The sequence below is a fragment of the Palaemon carinicauda genome, chromosome 42 (assembly GCF_036898095.1).
Source record: "Palaemon carinicauda isolate YSFRI2023 chromosome 42, ASM3689809v2, whole genome shotgun sequence".
NCBI lineage: Eukaryota > Metazoa > Arthropoda > Malacostraca > Decapoda > Palaemonidae > Palaemon > Palaemon carinicauda.
The window spans coordinates 53,839,676-53,858,596 of NC_090766.1; the positions used below are offsets into that span (position 1 = coordinate 53,839,676).

At 36.8% G+C, this 18,921-nt stretch overlaps 2 protein-coding genes across 2 annotated transcripts in view; one reads left to right on the forward strand and one right to left on the reverse strand.

Annotated features, from left to right (window-relative positions):
* The window catches only part of LOC137633181 (uncharacterized), a 21,282-nt gene extending 2,710 nt beyond the window's left edge, over positions 1-18,572 (reverse strand). The window contains exons 1-10 of the mRNA XM_068365338.1: positions 18,416-18,572; positions 15,126-15,194; positions 14,324-14,457; positions 13,182-13,382; positions 12,696-13,053; positions 11,996-12,390; positions 9,261-11,870; positions 8,564-8,839; positions 7,943-8,067; positions 1-7,812 (exon numbers count right to left, since the gene is read on the reverse strand). The exon at positions 1-7,812 is cut by the window's left edge and continues 2,710 nt beyond it. Of these exons, the coding sequence (XP_068221439.1) occupies positions 1-7,812; positions 7,943-8,067; positions 8,564-8,839; positions 9,261-11,870; positions 11,996-12,390; positions 12,696-13,053; positions 13,182-13,382; positions 14,324-14,457; positions 15,126-15,194; positions 18,416-18,467 (12,032 nt within the window). The 5' untranslated portion in view covers positions 18,468-18,572. The remainder of the gene's footprint in view (positions 7,813-7,942; positions 8,068-8,563; positions 8,840-9,260; positions 11,871-11,995; positions 12,391-12,695; positions 13,054-13,181; positions 13,383-14,323; positions 14,458-15,125; positions 15,195-18,415) is intronic.
* Positions 1-18,921, forward strand: part of LOC137633245 (uncharacterized) — a 186,140-nt gene that overhangs the window by 145,712 nt on the left and 21,507 nt on the right.

Sequence of the window (18,921 nt, forward strand, 5' to 3'; positions counted from 1 at the left end):
CCCAAGATCAACGCAGGCAAAGGTGTGAGAGTACTCTCAATGTGACTTTTAAAGTAATAGCCATCACTTCCTTTTCTCTCAAAGTGGTTATCAATCTTTAACTCAAAGTCATTGACAGAAACCTCCAAGTTACCATCTCGGCGTTCACTAGATAGCTGAGTATCTACTTTCAAGTGGAAATTATTAACTCTGGCAAAAGTGGACTTGCCATTAAGTTCAATGTAAAGTCGTTCAGCATTTCGTAAACCATTAACATTGAAGCTAAGGCTATTGCCATCAAACTCAATTTCTAAACTGGCAATCTGTTTTTCACCTGAGCCAGTGCCGTCTATCAATTCTTCAACATCAAAGGAACCAGCAACTCTAATTGGGTTTCCACTAGGGGGAGAGAATGCAAGATCGAAAGAGGACTTATCAGCTTTTATGTCAGCTTTGCCTTGGAAGTTCAAAACTATATCATTTCTTTGATAATTGATTGCAGCATTCTTTTTGCTCCACTTTCCATCGATACGAAGGTTTTTAACAAAATCAAATGGTGTTGTTAGGGTTAAATCAAAGTCTCCTTCCTTCTTTGGTTTGATATTCAGTGTAAAGTCTAGATTTACTTTTCTGTCTCCTCTTGAATATTCTAACTGCACTGTTTTAGTTTTACCTCCCAAGTTATATGTTAGTGATCCTTCAATAAGTTCAAAATTCGCAATGGGAGTTGTAATTTTGCCTGTAATACTCTTTTTGTTTACATCAAGATCAAAAGTAACATGTTTATCATTGAAATCAAGACCAGATGATACCTTGAATAGTTTTGTGAAGTCTGCATTCACGAAAATGCGTCCATTTCGCATAAAGTCAAAAGGTGTATCAACAACAAGCTCTGTGTTTAGGCTATCTGATGACACTTTGCGAGTCCATTTAAGGCTTGCATTCTTTGTGACTCCAGATGGTGTTACCCTTGTGTAAGTTGCCTCAGCATGGGCATCAGAAAGATTTGTCATATCAAAATTCATATTGAAATGTACTTCACCAATCAATCTGGATTTTATATCTACATTACCCTGAATGGTATCAAAACTTGTGCTTCTATTCCACTTTACCTTAATGTAAGCTTCCCTGTCTGCAAATCTAGCAATTGCTTCGAGGGATTTTGATGTCACTTGTCTGAAGTCATGACTTAGAGTAAGCTCCATTTGGCCAAATGATCCTAAAATAGGGATGTTTATGCTTATTGTATTACGTGATTGCCTTGGATTCAGGTCTGTGAAATTTACTTCAATTTTAGATTCACGATCATTTGCAAAAAGAAGAACATTTATGATAGCCTTTCCATTAAAATCATAGCTTCCTGAAAGTGAAACTCTTTCATAATTTGGAATGTTCGATGTTCCTGTGGCTTCAAATGTTGCACTTCTTGTTGAAGGATTGCGAAGGAACTTTACAGTATGCTCACTTTTGTAATCTCCATATTCAAAGGATCCTCCGCCTTGAACAGTGCCATCAGCTGCCTTATTCCAATTTGTAGTAAAATGGAATTCATGAGGCATTAACATACTATTCTTCATAGCACCTTCTACGTCAACATGGGCATAATCATGAATAGTTCCCTTTAGCTTTAACATCTGATATTTAGACTCTCTTCCTACCTTGAGGAAATAATCTCTCTCATCACCGTCACGTTTGAAAGTCCACTGGAGGAATATATTTTCTGCACTGGAATCAGTTGGAATCAGTACTAAAGTAGATTCACGAAGAGTAAGCATTCCTTGAGCATTGTACTCAATATCACCCATTTTGAATTTAATATTGGTACTACTGGGGTCTTCAATATTCCAGCTTCCTGAAACATCTTTCCATGGAGCCATGCTCCTTTCTGGAGTGGTAATTCCTAAAGTGAAGTCACCCTTTTTCGGGTTAGATAAATTTACGGAATAATGCAGATCAAAAATGTAAAGTTTTCCTCTAGAAGGTACTACTTCCAATTTGATATTCTTTCTTGGTGCATTTGGCTGGACATCAAGAGTTACAGTTGCCTTGATATTTCTAGGAACTTCTCTGAAAGAATTGTTGATATCAATTTCTAATTTACCTTGAGTTGGGAGGTTTCCTGTTCCTTGAACATCAACAGTGAATTCTTTGTCATCTCGACGGGCGAGGAAATTGAGAGAGGAGTATGCATTCTGATGTAGTTCAATAGTTGTATGGTGACCAGGTCTGCGGAAGTGCAATTCCAGATCAATTTGCTTGGTAGATCCAACACGCTTGAAATCAGCCTTGAATACTTCAAGGTCATTGATTTTTATGAGCTGATTAAAAGTAATCTCTGGTCCAATATCAGCATTGTATTCCTGATAGTAATTTCTAAGGAGTGGAAAACGGGATGTAATAGTAGCCTTTCCACTATATAAACCCAAATTAAAGGATATCTCTGTTGGTTGTTCAGCATTAGGGAAAATTGAGTGATGGCTTACCACTCCACTCTTGCCCCGCTCAAGTATGAAATGGAATTCTGAGGAGGTAGATGATGCTTCTAACTTTGCTGTTTTCTTTCTTATATTATACTCTAGATTCACTTCTACTGACTTATAATAGTCATAAGGAGTTTGAATATTCAAATTCATAGTACCCTTTGTATCAAATTGTCCAGATCCAGATATAGACATTTTGTCTTCATTAAGTTGACCGCTAAGATATCCTCTAACAGTTTCTTGATCAAGTTGTCCAGATAGAGCAAGTAATTCCCATCCTTGGAACTCACTCTCCACTTTTAAACTGAAGGAAGCTTTCTTTCCGTGTTTTTCTATGACTAGCGAAATATAGTTGTCATTTCTCCTCCATTCAGCTTTTAATGTGTTTTCGTCAACTTTTACAACTTCCCATTTAATCTGACTTGCTGCGGCAAAAGGTGTTTTCACTTCTAGTGATAATGTATTAAAATTGGCAGAAAATGAAGCAACGCTGGCGTCACTCATCATCTGGAATTCAAGGGATCGTTTGGGTCTGTTCAAGGCTCCAAACATCTTAAAGTCATTAAGACCTGTGAAAGGAGTTTTGAGGTTAAAGTCTACCATTTCTCCAATTAGTTTTCCAGAGATAATGATTGCTTTCACATCACTGTCTTTATCCATAATGATTTCCAAATGCTTATCCTCACTTGTCAAGTCAAGTTTCACTGAAAACTTTACATTCTCTAATCCTGTGAAGGGCAAATTCAATTCTACGGTTAAAGCAGCAGCCTTTTCTTCAATATAGCCACCCATTCTGACAACATATGTTTCAGTGTTGGTAACTACTTGGGCAAACATTAATTCGTCTTTGTTATTGACATCATATTTAGCCTTCACTGTGATTTCACCAATATTCTGGAATGGGGTAACAACTTGTACTAGGATTTCTGATGACTCCTTTGAAAGGCTTAAAACACCATGTAAAGTGTTTTTCATTTCATTGTAAGTGAGGTTAACAGTAAGGTCTTTAAGAGCTTCCGACCATGTAGACTTAGCTTCAAGTAACAAAACCTTCAGAAAATCAAATGGTGTAGTTATCTTGAAAAGAAGATTGTCAGTTACATAGGATAAATCCACTGTAAATTTATATGTGCCGAATTCAATGAGAACTGAACCTACTTTTGAATCAAAGTTGATATTTCCTTGTGCAACAATAGTATTAAAACCTTCAAATGGAGTCTGGAACTTTATCATAATCCTATCTGGATAGTATTCTCCCTGTGATGCAAAAGTCCATTCCTTTCCTTCATTATAAATCTTTACAGATGCAAGGAACTGATTCTTTCCTTCATTCATGTTGAGATCATATTCTGCTCCAAAGACTATAAATCCTTCAACAGGTGTCTCAACTTTAAATAGGCCAGACCTGGGAGTAAAGCTTCCTTCAATACTAATTTTCTTGACGATGGAATCCTTTGTCACTGTCAATGATGCTGATTTCTTTTCTGACTGCACATCATACTTGGCATCAAGAAGCAATTTTCTCCATCCAGAAATAGGTGTATCGACAGAGACAACTATGTTAGACTTTAAGGGACTTAAGCTGACTGTGCTTTTCAATTCAAAGATTTCCTGGTCCTTTGCAAAGTACAGGGAACCCTCTACACCATCCTTTAGTAGTGAGAATACTGCCCTTGTTTCAATGGTTTTCATTGTTTCAATGGGAGTGGATATTTTCAAGGTTGCAGACATGTCATTTACCAACAAGGTTCCTTGGACAGCATATCTTTGCAAATTCTTAATGTAAGAAGCTTCTACAACATACTCTCCATTGCGTACAATGTAGTCTCCTTGAATTTCCAAATTCTCAAATCCAACAAATGGTGTCTGAATCTCAGCTTTGATATTATTGTCATTGACTTGAGCGGCAACGGATAAATGCTGTGTTTGTCCTTCCTTCTTTAAGTCAAGTTCGGCAACCTTAATATCTCCTGTGAAGTCCATTTTAGTGTACAGTTCAAATGTTTTGAAACCAGGAATAGGAGATTGCAGTTGAACTTTAAGGTATCCTTGTTTTTGAAGATATTGGCCATTGATTTCCATAGAATACAAGGTTTCATCAATGTTCAAAGAAATAAGGAACTTTTTATCATTGTCAATTAAATCAGCATCAAGGACAAGAGCAATATTAGAAGCACTGGGAATGGGAGTCTTTAGATTTATATTCAATTTAGGCTTCAGTGAGTTGAAAAGAATATTTCCAGTTAATTCATAATTTTCAATGCTTTTGGTAATTCCAGAAGAGAAGGTGAGGAGGTTTTCTGCAAAGGTATAGCTACCACTGATCACTAGTTTCTCCCACTCAGGAATTGGAGTATCAAGTTCTGCAGAAAATTCGTCATTACTGAATGTGAATAATCCTTTGAAAGTGTGTACTTGACCTTCTTTTTCACATGTGAAAGTAAATTTAAGTGGCATTGATGAAAAATCGAATTTTCCTTCAAATGTGCAAGATGTCCATCCAGGGATGGGAGTTTGCAATTTAGTCCTTGCAATACCTTTAAGAAGACTGTCAACTGTTGCTTCCAGTTCCCATGAATAATCATTGTCATTATGGTTGATTTTTACTTCTGCTGTTTTGGTAGCAGATTCAAAATTCCATTTCACTAATCCTCCAAGTTTGGTGACCATTTCAAAAGGTGTAGTGATATCCAACTTCATTTCTGGGGAAAGGATGTTAGTTATGTCAATAGAGCCATCCAACAAGATGTTTTGTGTGCCAAATGTGGATTTCAATTGGACAGTTTTGGTGGAGCCTCTCAACAGGTATGACAGATCAATAGATACTTGTTCAAGTTCAGCAAGAGGCAAGTTTATGATCAAATTGATCTTACCCTTACCTGGTTTGACATGCAAAGTGCCATTAAGTTCAATTTTGGATTCATTCTTTCGAACAAATGCAGAAACTGCAGATTCAGAAATGAAAAAGTTGGCCTCTAGGTGTTCCCATCCACTGAATGGAGTTACAACACTGACAGAAAGAGTTTGATTTTCAAATTTTCCACTTACACTGAGTTCTTGGGTACCCTTTGTAAATTTAATGATGACTTTCTTCTCACTTACAAGATCATACAGTCCTTCAAATGAGAAACTGTCCAAAATTGCCAAGGGAGATTCAAAGATTATGTTCATATTAGATTTCATTGGGCTGTAGAACCAGTCGCCAGAGAATTTTCCCTTGTTTCCATCTGCAGTAAAGTCAAGAGTGAAACTGTTGAAGTCAACATTCATATCTAGTTCAAGTTTCTGGGAATTTAGCACAAACACAGAATTAGCTGACAGAGGCATTTTCATGATGTTATATCTACCACTAAACTGCAACAGCTGAATTTTTTCAAAGGGCAAATCTGTAGTAAGAGCCCATTTTGCAGCCTTAGTGTTTCCAGAAATGAGACCCTTAACCTCATACTTCTTGTCATAAACAACAACAACATGGGCAGTTTTCTGATCTGCATTGACATCATAGGCTACTTCCATTGAGAATGGATAAGAGAGGTAAGTGGAGGTAATCTCTAACTGGCTTTCCAACTTCTGTGACTCCAAAGTTCCGCTGACATCGATCGTTGTTTTAGCACTGCCGTTTGATATTACTAAGGTGACTGCTGGTCTTGGCTGGAAATCAACATTAAGTTTGAAACCTAATGGCTCCCAGAATGGAGTGACTAAGGAAGTTTCCAAATAATAGAAGGAATCATTAATCTTGATGGTGTTCTTGAGCTCTACTATTTGTCCAGGAGAGTATTCGATGATAATCACAGGGTTGTATTCAACATCATTGTACTTGAGGTGAAGTTCAGCTTTCATATCATCTGTCCATGGAGAAGCAATTCTCAGCTTGGTTTCTACTTCAGTGAAATCTCCGGCTGATTTCTTATCAAACTCAAAAACTCCCTGAATTTCTTGAGAGTCCAAAGCAAGCTGCATTTCATGGGTATATTTGGTACCTACATGAGTTTGTTTATTATTCAGGAGGTAGTTTCCATTGATGTTCAGGGAGTTCTCCCAGTTCAGAAGATCTTGTACGGAGATAACATGAGCAATAGTGATATTTTTGCTTCCTTTTATCAAAGTGACATTTGAGGTTCTTTTATTGCCAGTCTTCTGACTTTTAACCTTAATCTTAATATCATCAATTTCAGGGAATGTCGAAGTGATTTCTGATTCTAGGTCTACTAAGTTGGATGCATCATCAAGGATGCCACTGACAGATCCATTTATGGTTTCACCGTTAAGAATGAATAAAATGGATGAGAGCATTTGCTTTTCTGCCACCTTGTGATTGAAAGTTAATGAAGACTTAGTGGAAGGGCTGCTCAAATATGCACTCAGTTGGACATCGTTCTTAGAGGTCATCTGTCCCTCAGCATGCAATTTCAGGTTTCCAAAGGTTGACCAGATTCGAGACATTTCAAATTCTGAGGTAAAAGTATTATCAGTATGATGATGTTTTACTGAAGCTGTTAGAGGATATGTGAATGGAGTTATAAATCTAAGATCTCCTTTGATATTCATTGCATCCTCTCGTACTAAACTACCATTCAAGTCAAGCATCATTTTTTGGTCACCAACTTTCCCTTCTACTGCAAGTTTCAGAAGTGATCCATCGTTCTTGTAGTTGACATTAGCGCCAATTGCTGGAACAACTGACAATGAAGAATCAACTTTTAGTGCCAAGATAACATCATGGATGTCTGTAATGATGATGTGTCCTTTAGCAGAAGCTGTTATTGTCTCCTCTCCAAATTTCATTTCAATGATGGAATCTAAGGCATTATCAGTAATGCCATGTTTCAGATTGATAAGGATCTTTTCAATGAATGGTGCAGAAAGGCTTAGATGTCCTTCAATGCCATTTTCAGTTGGAACTAATTCAAAGTTACCTTTCAGCTGTTTATCATTCCAGTTGCTCTCAATTTTACTGCTGATTCTGGTGTTAACCATACTGTGTTCTACTGTGAAACTAACTCGTTCAAAGTCAGCTAAGCTGCTGCTGAAAAGTACATTAGCTTTCAATGCATTTGTTACGGTGCCTGGTTGCAGATTAGCGTTAACGGCCAAACTTATCAGCTCAGAATTCTTCCAAGTGACAATGAATCGGCTATCAATGTTGTTTTCTTCGAGGGAGAGATTGAAGGTTGCGTCTTGTTTTTCCCAGCCTGGGAATGGAGTGAGCAGAGTAGCACCTAAAGAAATGGTCTTACCAAGTTTATAGTTGACAGTGCACAGGATTTTCTTGTCTGCATCCCATTTAGCTTCCAGTTGTACCCCATTAGACTCCAGTTTACTGGACAAAAGGAATTCCTTTTCCATAAACCTGAAAGCATAAGCATGGAATTAATCCTTTTAATATCCCTGATATAACATTGATTGCCAATTAGCTCAGTACCAACAATCCCAATAAGGCAGAGTATGTGCTATAACATCTTGGTGAAGATCATACTTACTTGAGGTTTATGTGAATTGTGCTTGGTGACAGTTCTCCAACTACAGCAAGAGCCTTTGTAGGATCAACATCCTTATCCCATTCTGCACTGACGATCAATTTAGCAGTGTTATCAGTTGCAATTACCTGTAAAAGATCAATTTAAAAATTGTCAGTACGACGTTCTGAAGATATGTCGGATGAGACAACCGAACTGGATTATATATATCATATACTTTCAAGAATAAGGCTCCTGATAGCAACTCTATAATAGATAAGATATATTGGATTATATATATCATATACTTTCAAGAATAAAGCTCCTGATAGAAACTCTACAATGGATAAAATATATTGATATAAAGCAGTTATTGACTGTAATCTATCTTAAAAGGTAGTTCTCGAGACATATGCATGTAAATTACACAAATAACAAAATGTATAAAGTTGAAGATGCAACGTTAATGTAAAAAAAAAAAAATATCCCTTCTACCTATTCATAGATTATGACAATATGCTAAAAAATGGCATTAAAGTAATATTAAATGAATAATAAAAACACTGAAATCTTCTACACCTTCTCATAAAAACTGACGTTTTGTATTCGGAGGAAAAAATGACAAAAATGCATTCTATTACTTACCTGTGTATTCAACAAGATATGCTTAATGATGTTAACATCAATCATCAGAGAAGAAGTAGACCCTTCGATCTTGGCTGTGTAGTCACGGCCATTAACTTTGGTGATCATGTCGACGGTTGCTTTATTGGTATCGGCGTAAATGCCAAAGTTGGTGGAAATATCACAGCCACTGTATTTGTATAAGCCAGATAGGTTTACATCTATTTTTCCTCTTGTTGATTTGTTTTCAAAAGTTCCCTCTAACAAGCAGGTTTCATCTTGAATTTTTGTTATCAACTGGAAGTAAAAACATTATTTTTTTAGTTTCATGGCTAAATATAAAATATTCTGTTGAGAGTGTATGCAATGAACACAAATTGATATCTTTCTTCTTCTTTGTCTGCATCTTTTCCTACTTTTAAATTGATATCTTTCTATCATTAAACATATCCATATGGCATTTTCAAAACAAATATTATACACTACTTTAGTACTTTTGGAAAATGTAGACGAGTCTGAGGGATGGTTTCTTTCATGAGAGTATATCTAGAAATGTGTTGATAGCGGATATCCATTTATATATTTATGACAATGAACCAAGAATAATGTCTTTTAACTTTGACAACCGAGTGTGTTTTGAGTTGACCGGTAGTTTCTAACAAAATTTAAGATGGTTGTTATATTGATAAGAAAAATCCCTAGAAGAAGGAAAGATTACCTGCAGCTTGTGATGTTCGGAGGCGATCTTAGTGTACATGACTTCAGAGGCAGCTTTGAAGGCTCCAATTTGAACTGCAACATTTCCTTTAAGTTCTCTGTCTTCATTCCTGCTAAGTGATGTGGTGAGGGACAGATCCTTTCCGGGGACTGTACGGAGAAGTACATTACCTTGAATGTCGTTCTGGTCGAAAGATAAATTGGTGGATGCAAGGTAATCAATGCCTTGTTGGAGACATTTAAGACCTAAACTGAAATCCATTTTCCTTAGTCCACCCTCAAAGGCAAAGAGCCAGGAATGGGCTAATTCCCAAGTAGATGAACCAAGCACTAGCTTTCCAGTGCCCTCAATTTCTCCTAGGCGTTTCACTATAGCTTCGTAGTTGAGACTTGTGGAGACAGCTGCAAATTCAGAGGGAATGAAGTCCAAGTTAAGAGTGTATTTACCAGTAGTGTCAGAGATCTCCTTTTTGATTAGGAACACCTGATGAATTGTTTGTTTTTCTCCATCGGCAATCTTGTAATCAGCATCTGTTGTCAGTGAAATGAATTTCTGAGTGTCATAATTGAAATTGCTCTTAATTTCAGTCTCAAAATAGGGAGTGTTCAGTACTAATTTACCTTCAGTGGATTTGCCTGACATTTCAAAGAACCCTTTAAGGTCCACTAGAGTGCCACTTGCAGCTGTTAGAACGAGGAGTGATTCCATCTTCTTGGCTTTGCCATCAGTGAGAAGAGAAGCATCCATGCCGTATTGTTCTCCATCAACGGTCAAGGTCATTTTTGCATTCTTTTTGTTCTTTTGCCAAGTATATTCTCCAGTACCCTGAACTGATTTGAATGGAGTCTGGATATCTAAAGAAACAGCATTGTTTGATTTTTTGAGGCTCACTTCAAATTTGTGGTTGGATTGAGATCCTGGTGTGTCGGCTAAAAGGAAGATTTCATTTTTAGCATTCTTGAATTTCAAAACATATCCAGTGTGTGTGTCCACCTTCTTCAGGTAAACGTGTGTGCCAAAAGGTCCTGCAAATGGGAAGGCAGGGCTGCTTTCTGATTTGGGTGTGTAACTGAATTCTCCGCAGAGTGCCATACCAGTTGTTCCTGAGGTGCAGCTTTCATGAGCGATTTTATTTTCAATGCCTTTCTCAGTCTCCTCATCATTTTCTAAATAGAAGAATTTAGATTGAACATTAATAACTTCTACCTTTTCCTTGGGCATGTTGAATGCAATGTCAACCACCTTTCCTTTATTTATCTTTATTTTACCATCCAGGAATGTGGAAGTGTGGAGGTTAGATTTTATCTTTAGTCCAGTGCGGGTGACGTGAGCATCTACAGCCATTAAGCCATTGATTTCAACAGCAGCAGAAGGATTAATGTGACCTTCAATATCAACATTCTTGATGTTCTGAATGTTGAAGTTGCCATTTACTTGGATACCAATTGTGGCTGTTCCCTTAGCTGTGACTGCAAGAGGCAAACCACTTACAGTAGGGATGACATAGTGAGTGTCAAACATTTGGTAGGACTTGCTGTAGTCAACATTTCCTTTGCGTGCCATATCCATCAAGAATTCCAAGGGATTAGTAGCACCAGATGTCTTCATGATATTTTCAAGACCATGGAAATGATTGTAATGAAGTTCGTTGCCGAACACCCTCATATAGTAGGAGCCTTCAGGTTCATCAGTAGCTTTATCCAGGATTCCCTCAAGAGTTGTTGATTCATAATCTGTCTTTTGCTCTCTCATATTCTTTAAGATAGCTTCGATTGTTTCTTCATGGAAATATCCATTTGGACCAAAGAATCGTTCCACATAGGTCTCAAATCCTTCAATTCTACCTCCAACTTCAAAGAAGTTGATAGATTCTCCAAAGAGATCCAATGTCAGGTTTAACATGGCAGATCTTGGCAAATAGGATTTGCCAGAGAAGATCACGTTACTTTCAACTGTTGCACCCAAATTCAGTTCATTCATGAAGAAAGAAGATTCATAATTACGAGAGAATTTCAAAGCTTCCTTGTTGTATTTAAGCTGCAATAGTTCTTCACCAATCATGTTGTGGAGCCACTGCTTTTCAGGAGAGGCAGATTCTTGCAAGTTGGTCATGTGTGTCCAGACAAACGAGGTAACCTGGTTTATTCCTTCTGATGTTAGCCTGTCCTTAATGATATCGATGGTTTCCTGAGCTGGGCAAGACATAAGTGCAAGGTATGCAGCAATGCGCACCTCTGAGTCTTGCTTTTCATCCTGGAATGCAGCCTGAACATTAGATCTGTCATATTCACAAGGGGTGTGTCTCCAGGCTTCAAGAGCAGCCACTCGGATCTCCATGTCATTTTCTTCATCAGTATAGCACCGTTTCAAGACTGTGTTGGCATTTATCCATCGACCAGCATTTCCAAGGGATTTAAGGGCTACTAAGATCTTGATCTTTTCCACTTCATTTACTGCACGACAGCTTGATCCAAGCTGAGCTTCAATCCTTCTTAGAACTTGAATAACGCCAGTTTCAGATTCACAATCACTATGGAGTTTACAGAAATTGTTGATAAGGGCAGATGTTCCAAGCATTGCTTTCTGGCTAGGGGTCTCTTCCAAAAGAGGCTGTGAAAAGATAAGATAATAAAGAATTAAAAATCTATAGTCTAATGAAATACTTATAAATGATCAAATACAAAAGCAAATGTGATTTCTATTTGAAAACTGAACTTTAGCTTGAATATACATACTGCAATGGCTGTGAATATTTCTGGGCTGGGGTTCTTCAAAAAGGCCAATGAAGTGAACCAAATGTCTGTCTCAATTTCTGTCAGGTCACCCTTCACGAACATATCTCTGAGAGTTCCAGCAGCACTTGCTGTTCCAACCAGGGGCATGGCATCGATCAGGAATTTCTTGACGCGTGGTTCTTGCATCTTGTTGTAAATGTTGCTCATCTGAGAATAGTCGAGGGATTTCAGGGATGAAACCAAGTTAGAGAAAAGTGAAGGGACTTCAGATCCAATTTCTCCCTGAGAAGCAATGTCGAGGTCGTTCAGAATCTTTTCTACAACCTCAACCATAGGTTCTGGTTTTTCAGAAGTTTCTTCGTCAAAAATAAGAGATTGTCTGAGGAACTGGGTGTCTGTAAAGAAATAGAAAAGAAAAATTATAAGTGGCTAAGACAGTCATATTGTTCATGCTGTTTAAGTTATGGCCAATTATTTCATTAAGACCTTGATGGACATAATTACTAAGGGGTTATTGTTTGCTATGAGATCTCTGAGAGACAGTTTTGCAGAGTATCAAAAGTTTTATATTTAAAAGCAATACTGTTTTGGGTAAAAGGCCAGTGCTATGGCAAGTAAGAGCATGCTCTGGGGTTCGGTATCACTCTTTTTTGGGTCTGATTTAAGAGATAGAGAGAAAACTCCAACTGTAAACAGTTACCTGGAATCATGACAGACAATTCGCCGAGAGACAACAGACGCATGGTGGTAGTTGCCTTAGTAACGGCTCCTCCTTCTTCGCTTGAGAAAGGCCTGAATTTGTGGGTGTCTTCACAGGTGGCTTCCTTCAGAATTCCATCTTCAATCTTCTGCTGGCATTTATTGGTACTCTTGAAGATTGGCAAACTCTGAATAGGTGAGTCTGTGGCATAAGTAGTAGACATCAAGTAAGTATTCAAGTCGGGCCTCTTAGCGCAAGAAGTTAGATCCTTTACACTCTCAGCTGTGATGACATTGCCTTCAGTAACCACGCTGTAGTGAGTAATGCACATGCCAGAGACGTCGGTTTCTTGTCCCTCCTGCAGGTAACAGAATTTTGTGTAATGAAGGATTAAAGTATTTCACACATCTTATTGTTATAATGCTCAACGTTTTATTGATAAATACTTTCTTTCATACATTTCCTAAATTTTTAAAATCCACTTACGCCATGGTTAACGTTGTTCATAGAATTCTGGAAGGTTGACAGAAGACCTCTCTTGAAGTTCAAAACCCAGGTGGGCTCAGTCACTTCACTGCACAAGCTTTCGACGACGCCATCTTGGAAGGAGAACCTGAGAGGGTTCTTCATGATGGCTTCGCTAAACTCGGCATTGTGAAGGGAGTTTTGAAGCTGGACTTCCGTCAGCTAAAAGAAAGAAGAAAAACATAAGAACAATACTGACATCAGTATTTCCTTTTTTCATGATTAGTTTTTATTCCATTTCATAGGTGAAGTTCTGTCAAATGAGCCCCTTTTTGCTAATTTAAGACCTATTAGATGGGCCCTTTATTGCTAACTTTAAGACAGTAGTACATTGGATCCTTCTCTCTGGTTACGGTTCATTTTCCCTTTGACTACACACACACGCCCTGAATAGTCTGGCTTATTCTTTACATATTCAACTCTGTCCTCATACACCTGACAACACTGAGATTACCAACAATTCTTCTTACTACACTGTAATTGTTCAGCAGCTCCTCTAGGAGAAGGACACTCCAAAATCAAACCTTTGTTCTCTAATCTTGGGTAGTGTCATAGCCTCTGTACCATGGTCCTCCACTGTCTTGGGTTAGAGTTCTCTTGCTTGAGGTTACACTACGGCACACTATTCTATCTTATTTCTCTTCCTCTCGTTTTTTAAAGTTTTTTGTAGTTTATATAGATGATATTTATTTTAATGTTGTTGCTTATAGCATCCTGCTTTTCCAGATAGGGTTGTAGCTTAGCAAGTAATAATAATAATAATGATAATAATATAAAATGAGCCCCTTATTGCTAACTTAAAGACCTATCAAATGAGTCCCTTATTGCTAACTTAAAGACCTATCAAATGAGCCCCTTATTGCTAACTTGAAGACCTATCAAATGAGCCCCTTATTGCTAACTTAAAGACCTATCAAATGAGCCCCTTATTGCTAACTAAAAGACCTATCAAATGAGCCCCTTATTGCTAACTTGAAGATCTATCAAATGAGCCCCTTTATTGCTAACTTGAAGACCTATCAAATGAGTCCCTTATTGCTAACTTGAAGACCTATCAAATGAACCCCTTATTGCTAACTTGTACGCCAGAAACAGTTACTAACCTTCAGCACATATTCACAAGGAGAGGTTACGTCTATCACCGCCTTGGCAGTGATGTGCATCTGTGCGTCATCGTCAAAGGTACCCAGAAGTCTGGTCGAGGTCGTTACAGCATATTCATAGGTGTAGCTCTTGCCTGGGGGAAAAGATCACGCGATTGGTTTAAACTTGCAGCGAATGTTTTCATGTCGAACAGGCTGATTTAACTATTTTTTTTTATAGTTTATTTATGAAAGATCTATTTTAATGTTGTTACAGTTCTTAAAGTATTTCATTTTAACTGCTCATTAATTCTCCTATAGTTTATATTCTTATTTAATTTCCTCACTGCGCTATTTTTTCCTGTTGGAGCCCTTGGGCTTATACATCTTGCTTTTCCAACTAGGATTGTAGCTTAGCTAATAATAATAATAATAATAATAATAATAATAATAATAATATATTACTATTGCACATGCTACTTACAGAATAAACAACAACAATAACGAAATTATTGATATAAGACACGGTATAAAATATCAATTCTTGCTTTGCTTATTACTAGCTAGTTACAGAATACACAATTTGCAACGTTACAGATATCAGATGAGGAATAGATATCTTAGTTATGATTTTTCTTAATGAGGCGCATTTGCACTGACTCGCGGGGGGTACTCTTTTAGCTTGGAAAAGTTTCCTAAAAGCTGATTGGTTATAATTATTTTGTTCAACCAATCAGCGATCAGGAAACTTTTCCGAGGTAAAAGGGCACCCCTGCATCATTTCATTTTTTTTTTTTTCTTATTAGTCTAAGCATACTCTTACCATTTTCGTAAGCGAAGGTATCAGATGGTTTGCAGTGAGTAGCGCATGTATTCCGCTGACCGGTCGGTCCTGAAAGAAAAACGAAAAATATTGTATTTTCAAATATTCAGAAATAATCAGACTTGACTGTCCTAAGTCGCAGAAGAACATAGTTTGTACTTATAAGGGATTAGAAATAAAAGCTAAAGGGATCTCTATGGAAAATGTATATTGGGAGGAGAGTGATGGAAATGGAGGTACAGGGAACGAGAAGGAGAGGGAGACCAAAGCAAAGGTGGATGGACTGCATCAGGGATGACCTTCGATCAAAGGGATTAACCGGTGATGACGTGTGGGACAGAGGTAGATGGAGAAAGCTGGTCAGAAACATCGACCCCACATAAAAGTAGGAAAAGATGCAGACAAAAGAGAAGAAGAAGGATCTCTTTGACGAATTGAATGTGATTATAAAGAGTTGTGGTGGCTTGTTGGTAACGTCCTTGACCGGTGATCCCCAGATCGGGGTTCGAGCCCCGCTCAAACTCGTTAGTTTATTTAGTCACTGCAACCTCTCCATCCTTGTGAGCTAATGATAGGGGATTTAGGGGAGCCTATAGGTCTACCTGCCGAGTCATCAGCAGCCATTGCCTGGCGCTCCTTGGGTGAAGAGGGGGCTTGGGAGCTGATCATATATATATATATATATATATATATATATATATATATATATATATATATATATATATATATATATAGTTCTAGTGTTTCCTTTCACAATAAAAAAAACTTAAATTTTGTAAATTGGGTGACAAAAAAATTCTCTTAATAATGATCATTAATGTAAAATAATATATACTAGAATAATGATGAAAAAAAATCTACATTACTAATTTAGCACATACGATTATGAAGTTTATCTCGTAAATGTGAAAAAAATGTATTAATTATCTGATCACACTTTTGAGATTGAGCACATATCTGGATACAAGTACAATATACACATATGTGTATATCTGTATGTATCTATAGTCAATTCTTTTCAGCGAGGCAGATTTGCACTGACTCGCAGGGGTGCCCTTTTAGCTCTGGAACGTTTCCTGATCGCTGATTGGTTGGACAAGATAATTCTAACCAATCAGATAGCAGGAAACTTTTTTCCGAGCTAAAAGGGCACCGATGCGAGTCGGTGCAAATGGGTCTCATTAAAAAAAATTGAGTATAGTAAGTAAATGATCCTTTAGATATTCACGGCTCTCTTTTATCTTGTTGTTATGGCCTGATCACTGGCGTGTTTATCACACTATCTTGATATCACAAGTACCGGCGGTCATTGATTAAGAAAACTTATCTCGTCTCCTCCGTCTTCTCCAGTTGGTTACACAACTTAATATCGATACACTTTAGGACAAAAATAGGCATGGTCGTTAATGTAGGGTTTCACACACACACATATATAGATTTATGTATAGATTTATATATATATATATATATATATATATATATATATATATATATATATATATATATATATATATATATATACCTATATATATATATATATATATATATATATATATATATATATATTTATTTATATAAATATATATATAAGTATATATATAAATTTATATATATATATATATATATATATATATATAAATATATACATACATTCTATATACATAAGTATATAAATATATATGTATATATATAGATAAGTATATATATACATATATATATATATATATATATATATATATATATATATATATATATACATATAATAATTCATATTCCAAACAATAGGTAAATATTTCGAAATTATGGTATTTTAAGTGTTGAATTATAGGAAGCGTAACTTCACATAATGTTGGAGAATTTACGAAAGAAGATCACCAAGAAGAGGCTGAGGAAATCAGATTTATAAAGGGGAAAAGACGACTCAGGGTTTTCGTATTTCTAATATATATTATTACATCTATAAAAATATGGATTCATGGCCAGTAAAGCCCTTCAGTGCCAAGGGTAAATCTTTGCAATGATGAAAATTAGTCAAGAAATTATTGAAAATATTTTGAACGTTATTTGATAGGTCACAATTCCAGGCATACTCTATTCTATGTTGAGGCAAAAAAAAAAAAAAAAAAAAAAAAAAAAAAAAAAAAAAAAAGGAGTAAAAGATTAAAGCATTTTAATGAAATGGAAATCTAAATCTATGAATTTAAAAATGACTGTATATAATAATTTCTGACGAATTGACAATTAAGAAATGGTGAATGAAGAAGTATTGATTTAAAATGGAAGCAAAGGAAATTCAGAGAGTTGAACAGCAAGGTAGGGAATTGCTAAATTGACATTTTTAATAACGACCGTAGTGTTTGATTGATTGAATTTCATTGGCGTCACCTACTGTAAGTAGCAAACTACAAAAGGATTTTTCTCTACATAACGACGATTTGAAAAAACAAAATGATTAAACTTAGTCTCATTACTACGTAAAGGCAAAAGTCAGTTTCATCAGAGGTGCGCAACCACAGCAGTGGCCTCCCCAGTAAACAGCTTAAACTCACTGGTCCGGCTGGGATCGATCTGCTGCCATCCGAATGCTAGGCGAATTCAATGTATTAGCCAGGAGAGGCTAGACAACTCAAAATTATTTTTTCTAATGAGGAAAATGAGTTGGGTGAACACAAGAAATGCGTCTGATAAAAAATGAAGGTCCTGTCGCCATAATTGCAAAGTGAAAGGCATAGGTTCGAATCATGTACGGGGTAGGAACACTTATAGGTAATTCCTTTGAGGCTTAAGATATTTCTATGGTGAAGGGAATTCAATATTAATGATCCTTAAAATAAAAATGTTTTGTGTGAAATTAAGACTAGTCACAGACTATCTTTCTCTAGGGTGAGCGGTATGGAAAGGGGAACGTGAATAATATACATATTTGTAAAAAGATGTATTAATTGTATTTAGAAAGCAGTGAATAAGAGTGTATGCTTCTTAATTCTTTGTTAAATGCTCATCAACTGAAATTTCTCCGTAACAAGAGAGAGAGAGAGAGAGAGAGAGAGAGAGAGAGAGAGAGAGAGAGAGAGAGAGAGAGAGAGATAGGAAAAATTATTTGTTCACAGATATATCTACTTTAACATTGATGTTCCTAAATAAACCCGTATGTTTCTGAATCATTAATAACAACAGTCGATAAAACTAAAGCTTCTCAGGAACTGAAATCTTAATTCGCGGATCGAACTGAGCGTCGGAAACCACAACAAACACATTCTGCTAAATTATAAAAAAAAAGATCACTTTACCTGCTAGCGTGGAAGCGGCCAAAGCCACAAGGAATAATATCGTGGTGCGCATGTCGGCGACTCACGCTGTCTGTAGACAGGTCTAGTCGGAGCGTCACTGGCTGTCCTTTGCCTATTCTGGAGGTCTTTTATACCGCAGTGGACCGTCGGGGTCTAGCGACGAGGGTAAGGTCCACTGGACCCTCGGCGCTTCGGGTACCCAACGCAGGCGATTTTCGCCCTTGACGACAATCTGTTATTTGGGCCGATCAAGTTGGTAATGGCACTATCTGGAGAAGCTCCCGCAGACCCAGAGAGGTTAATCAAATGATAAAGTGTCATACGCACTTAGATCAAACCTTGATTTGACGAGGAATTACGTGGTTGCTCGAAAATAAGACAAAAATAAACCGGAAAAGTAAAACAAGCTAAGGTGTTAACGAGAATGAACGTAAAAACAAAGTATGTGCATTAGATGGCTCTTGTGACACCAAAAAAGATTTTTTTCAAAATGTAAGTTCACTTTT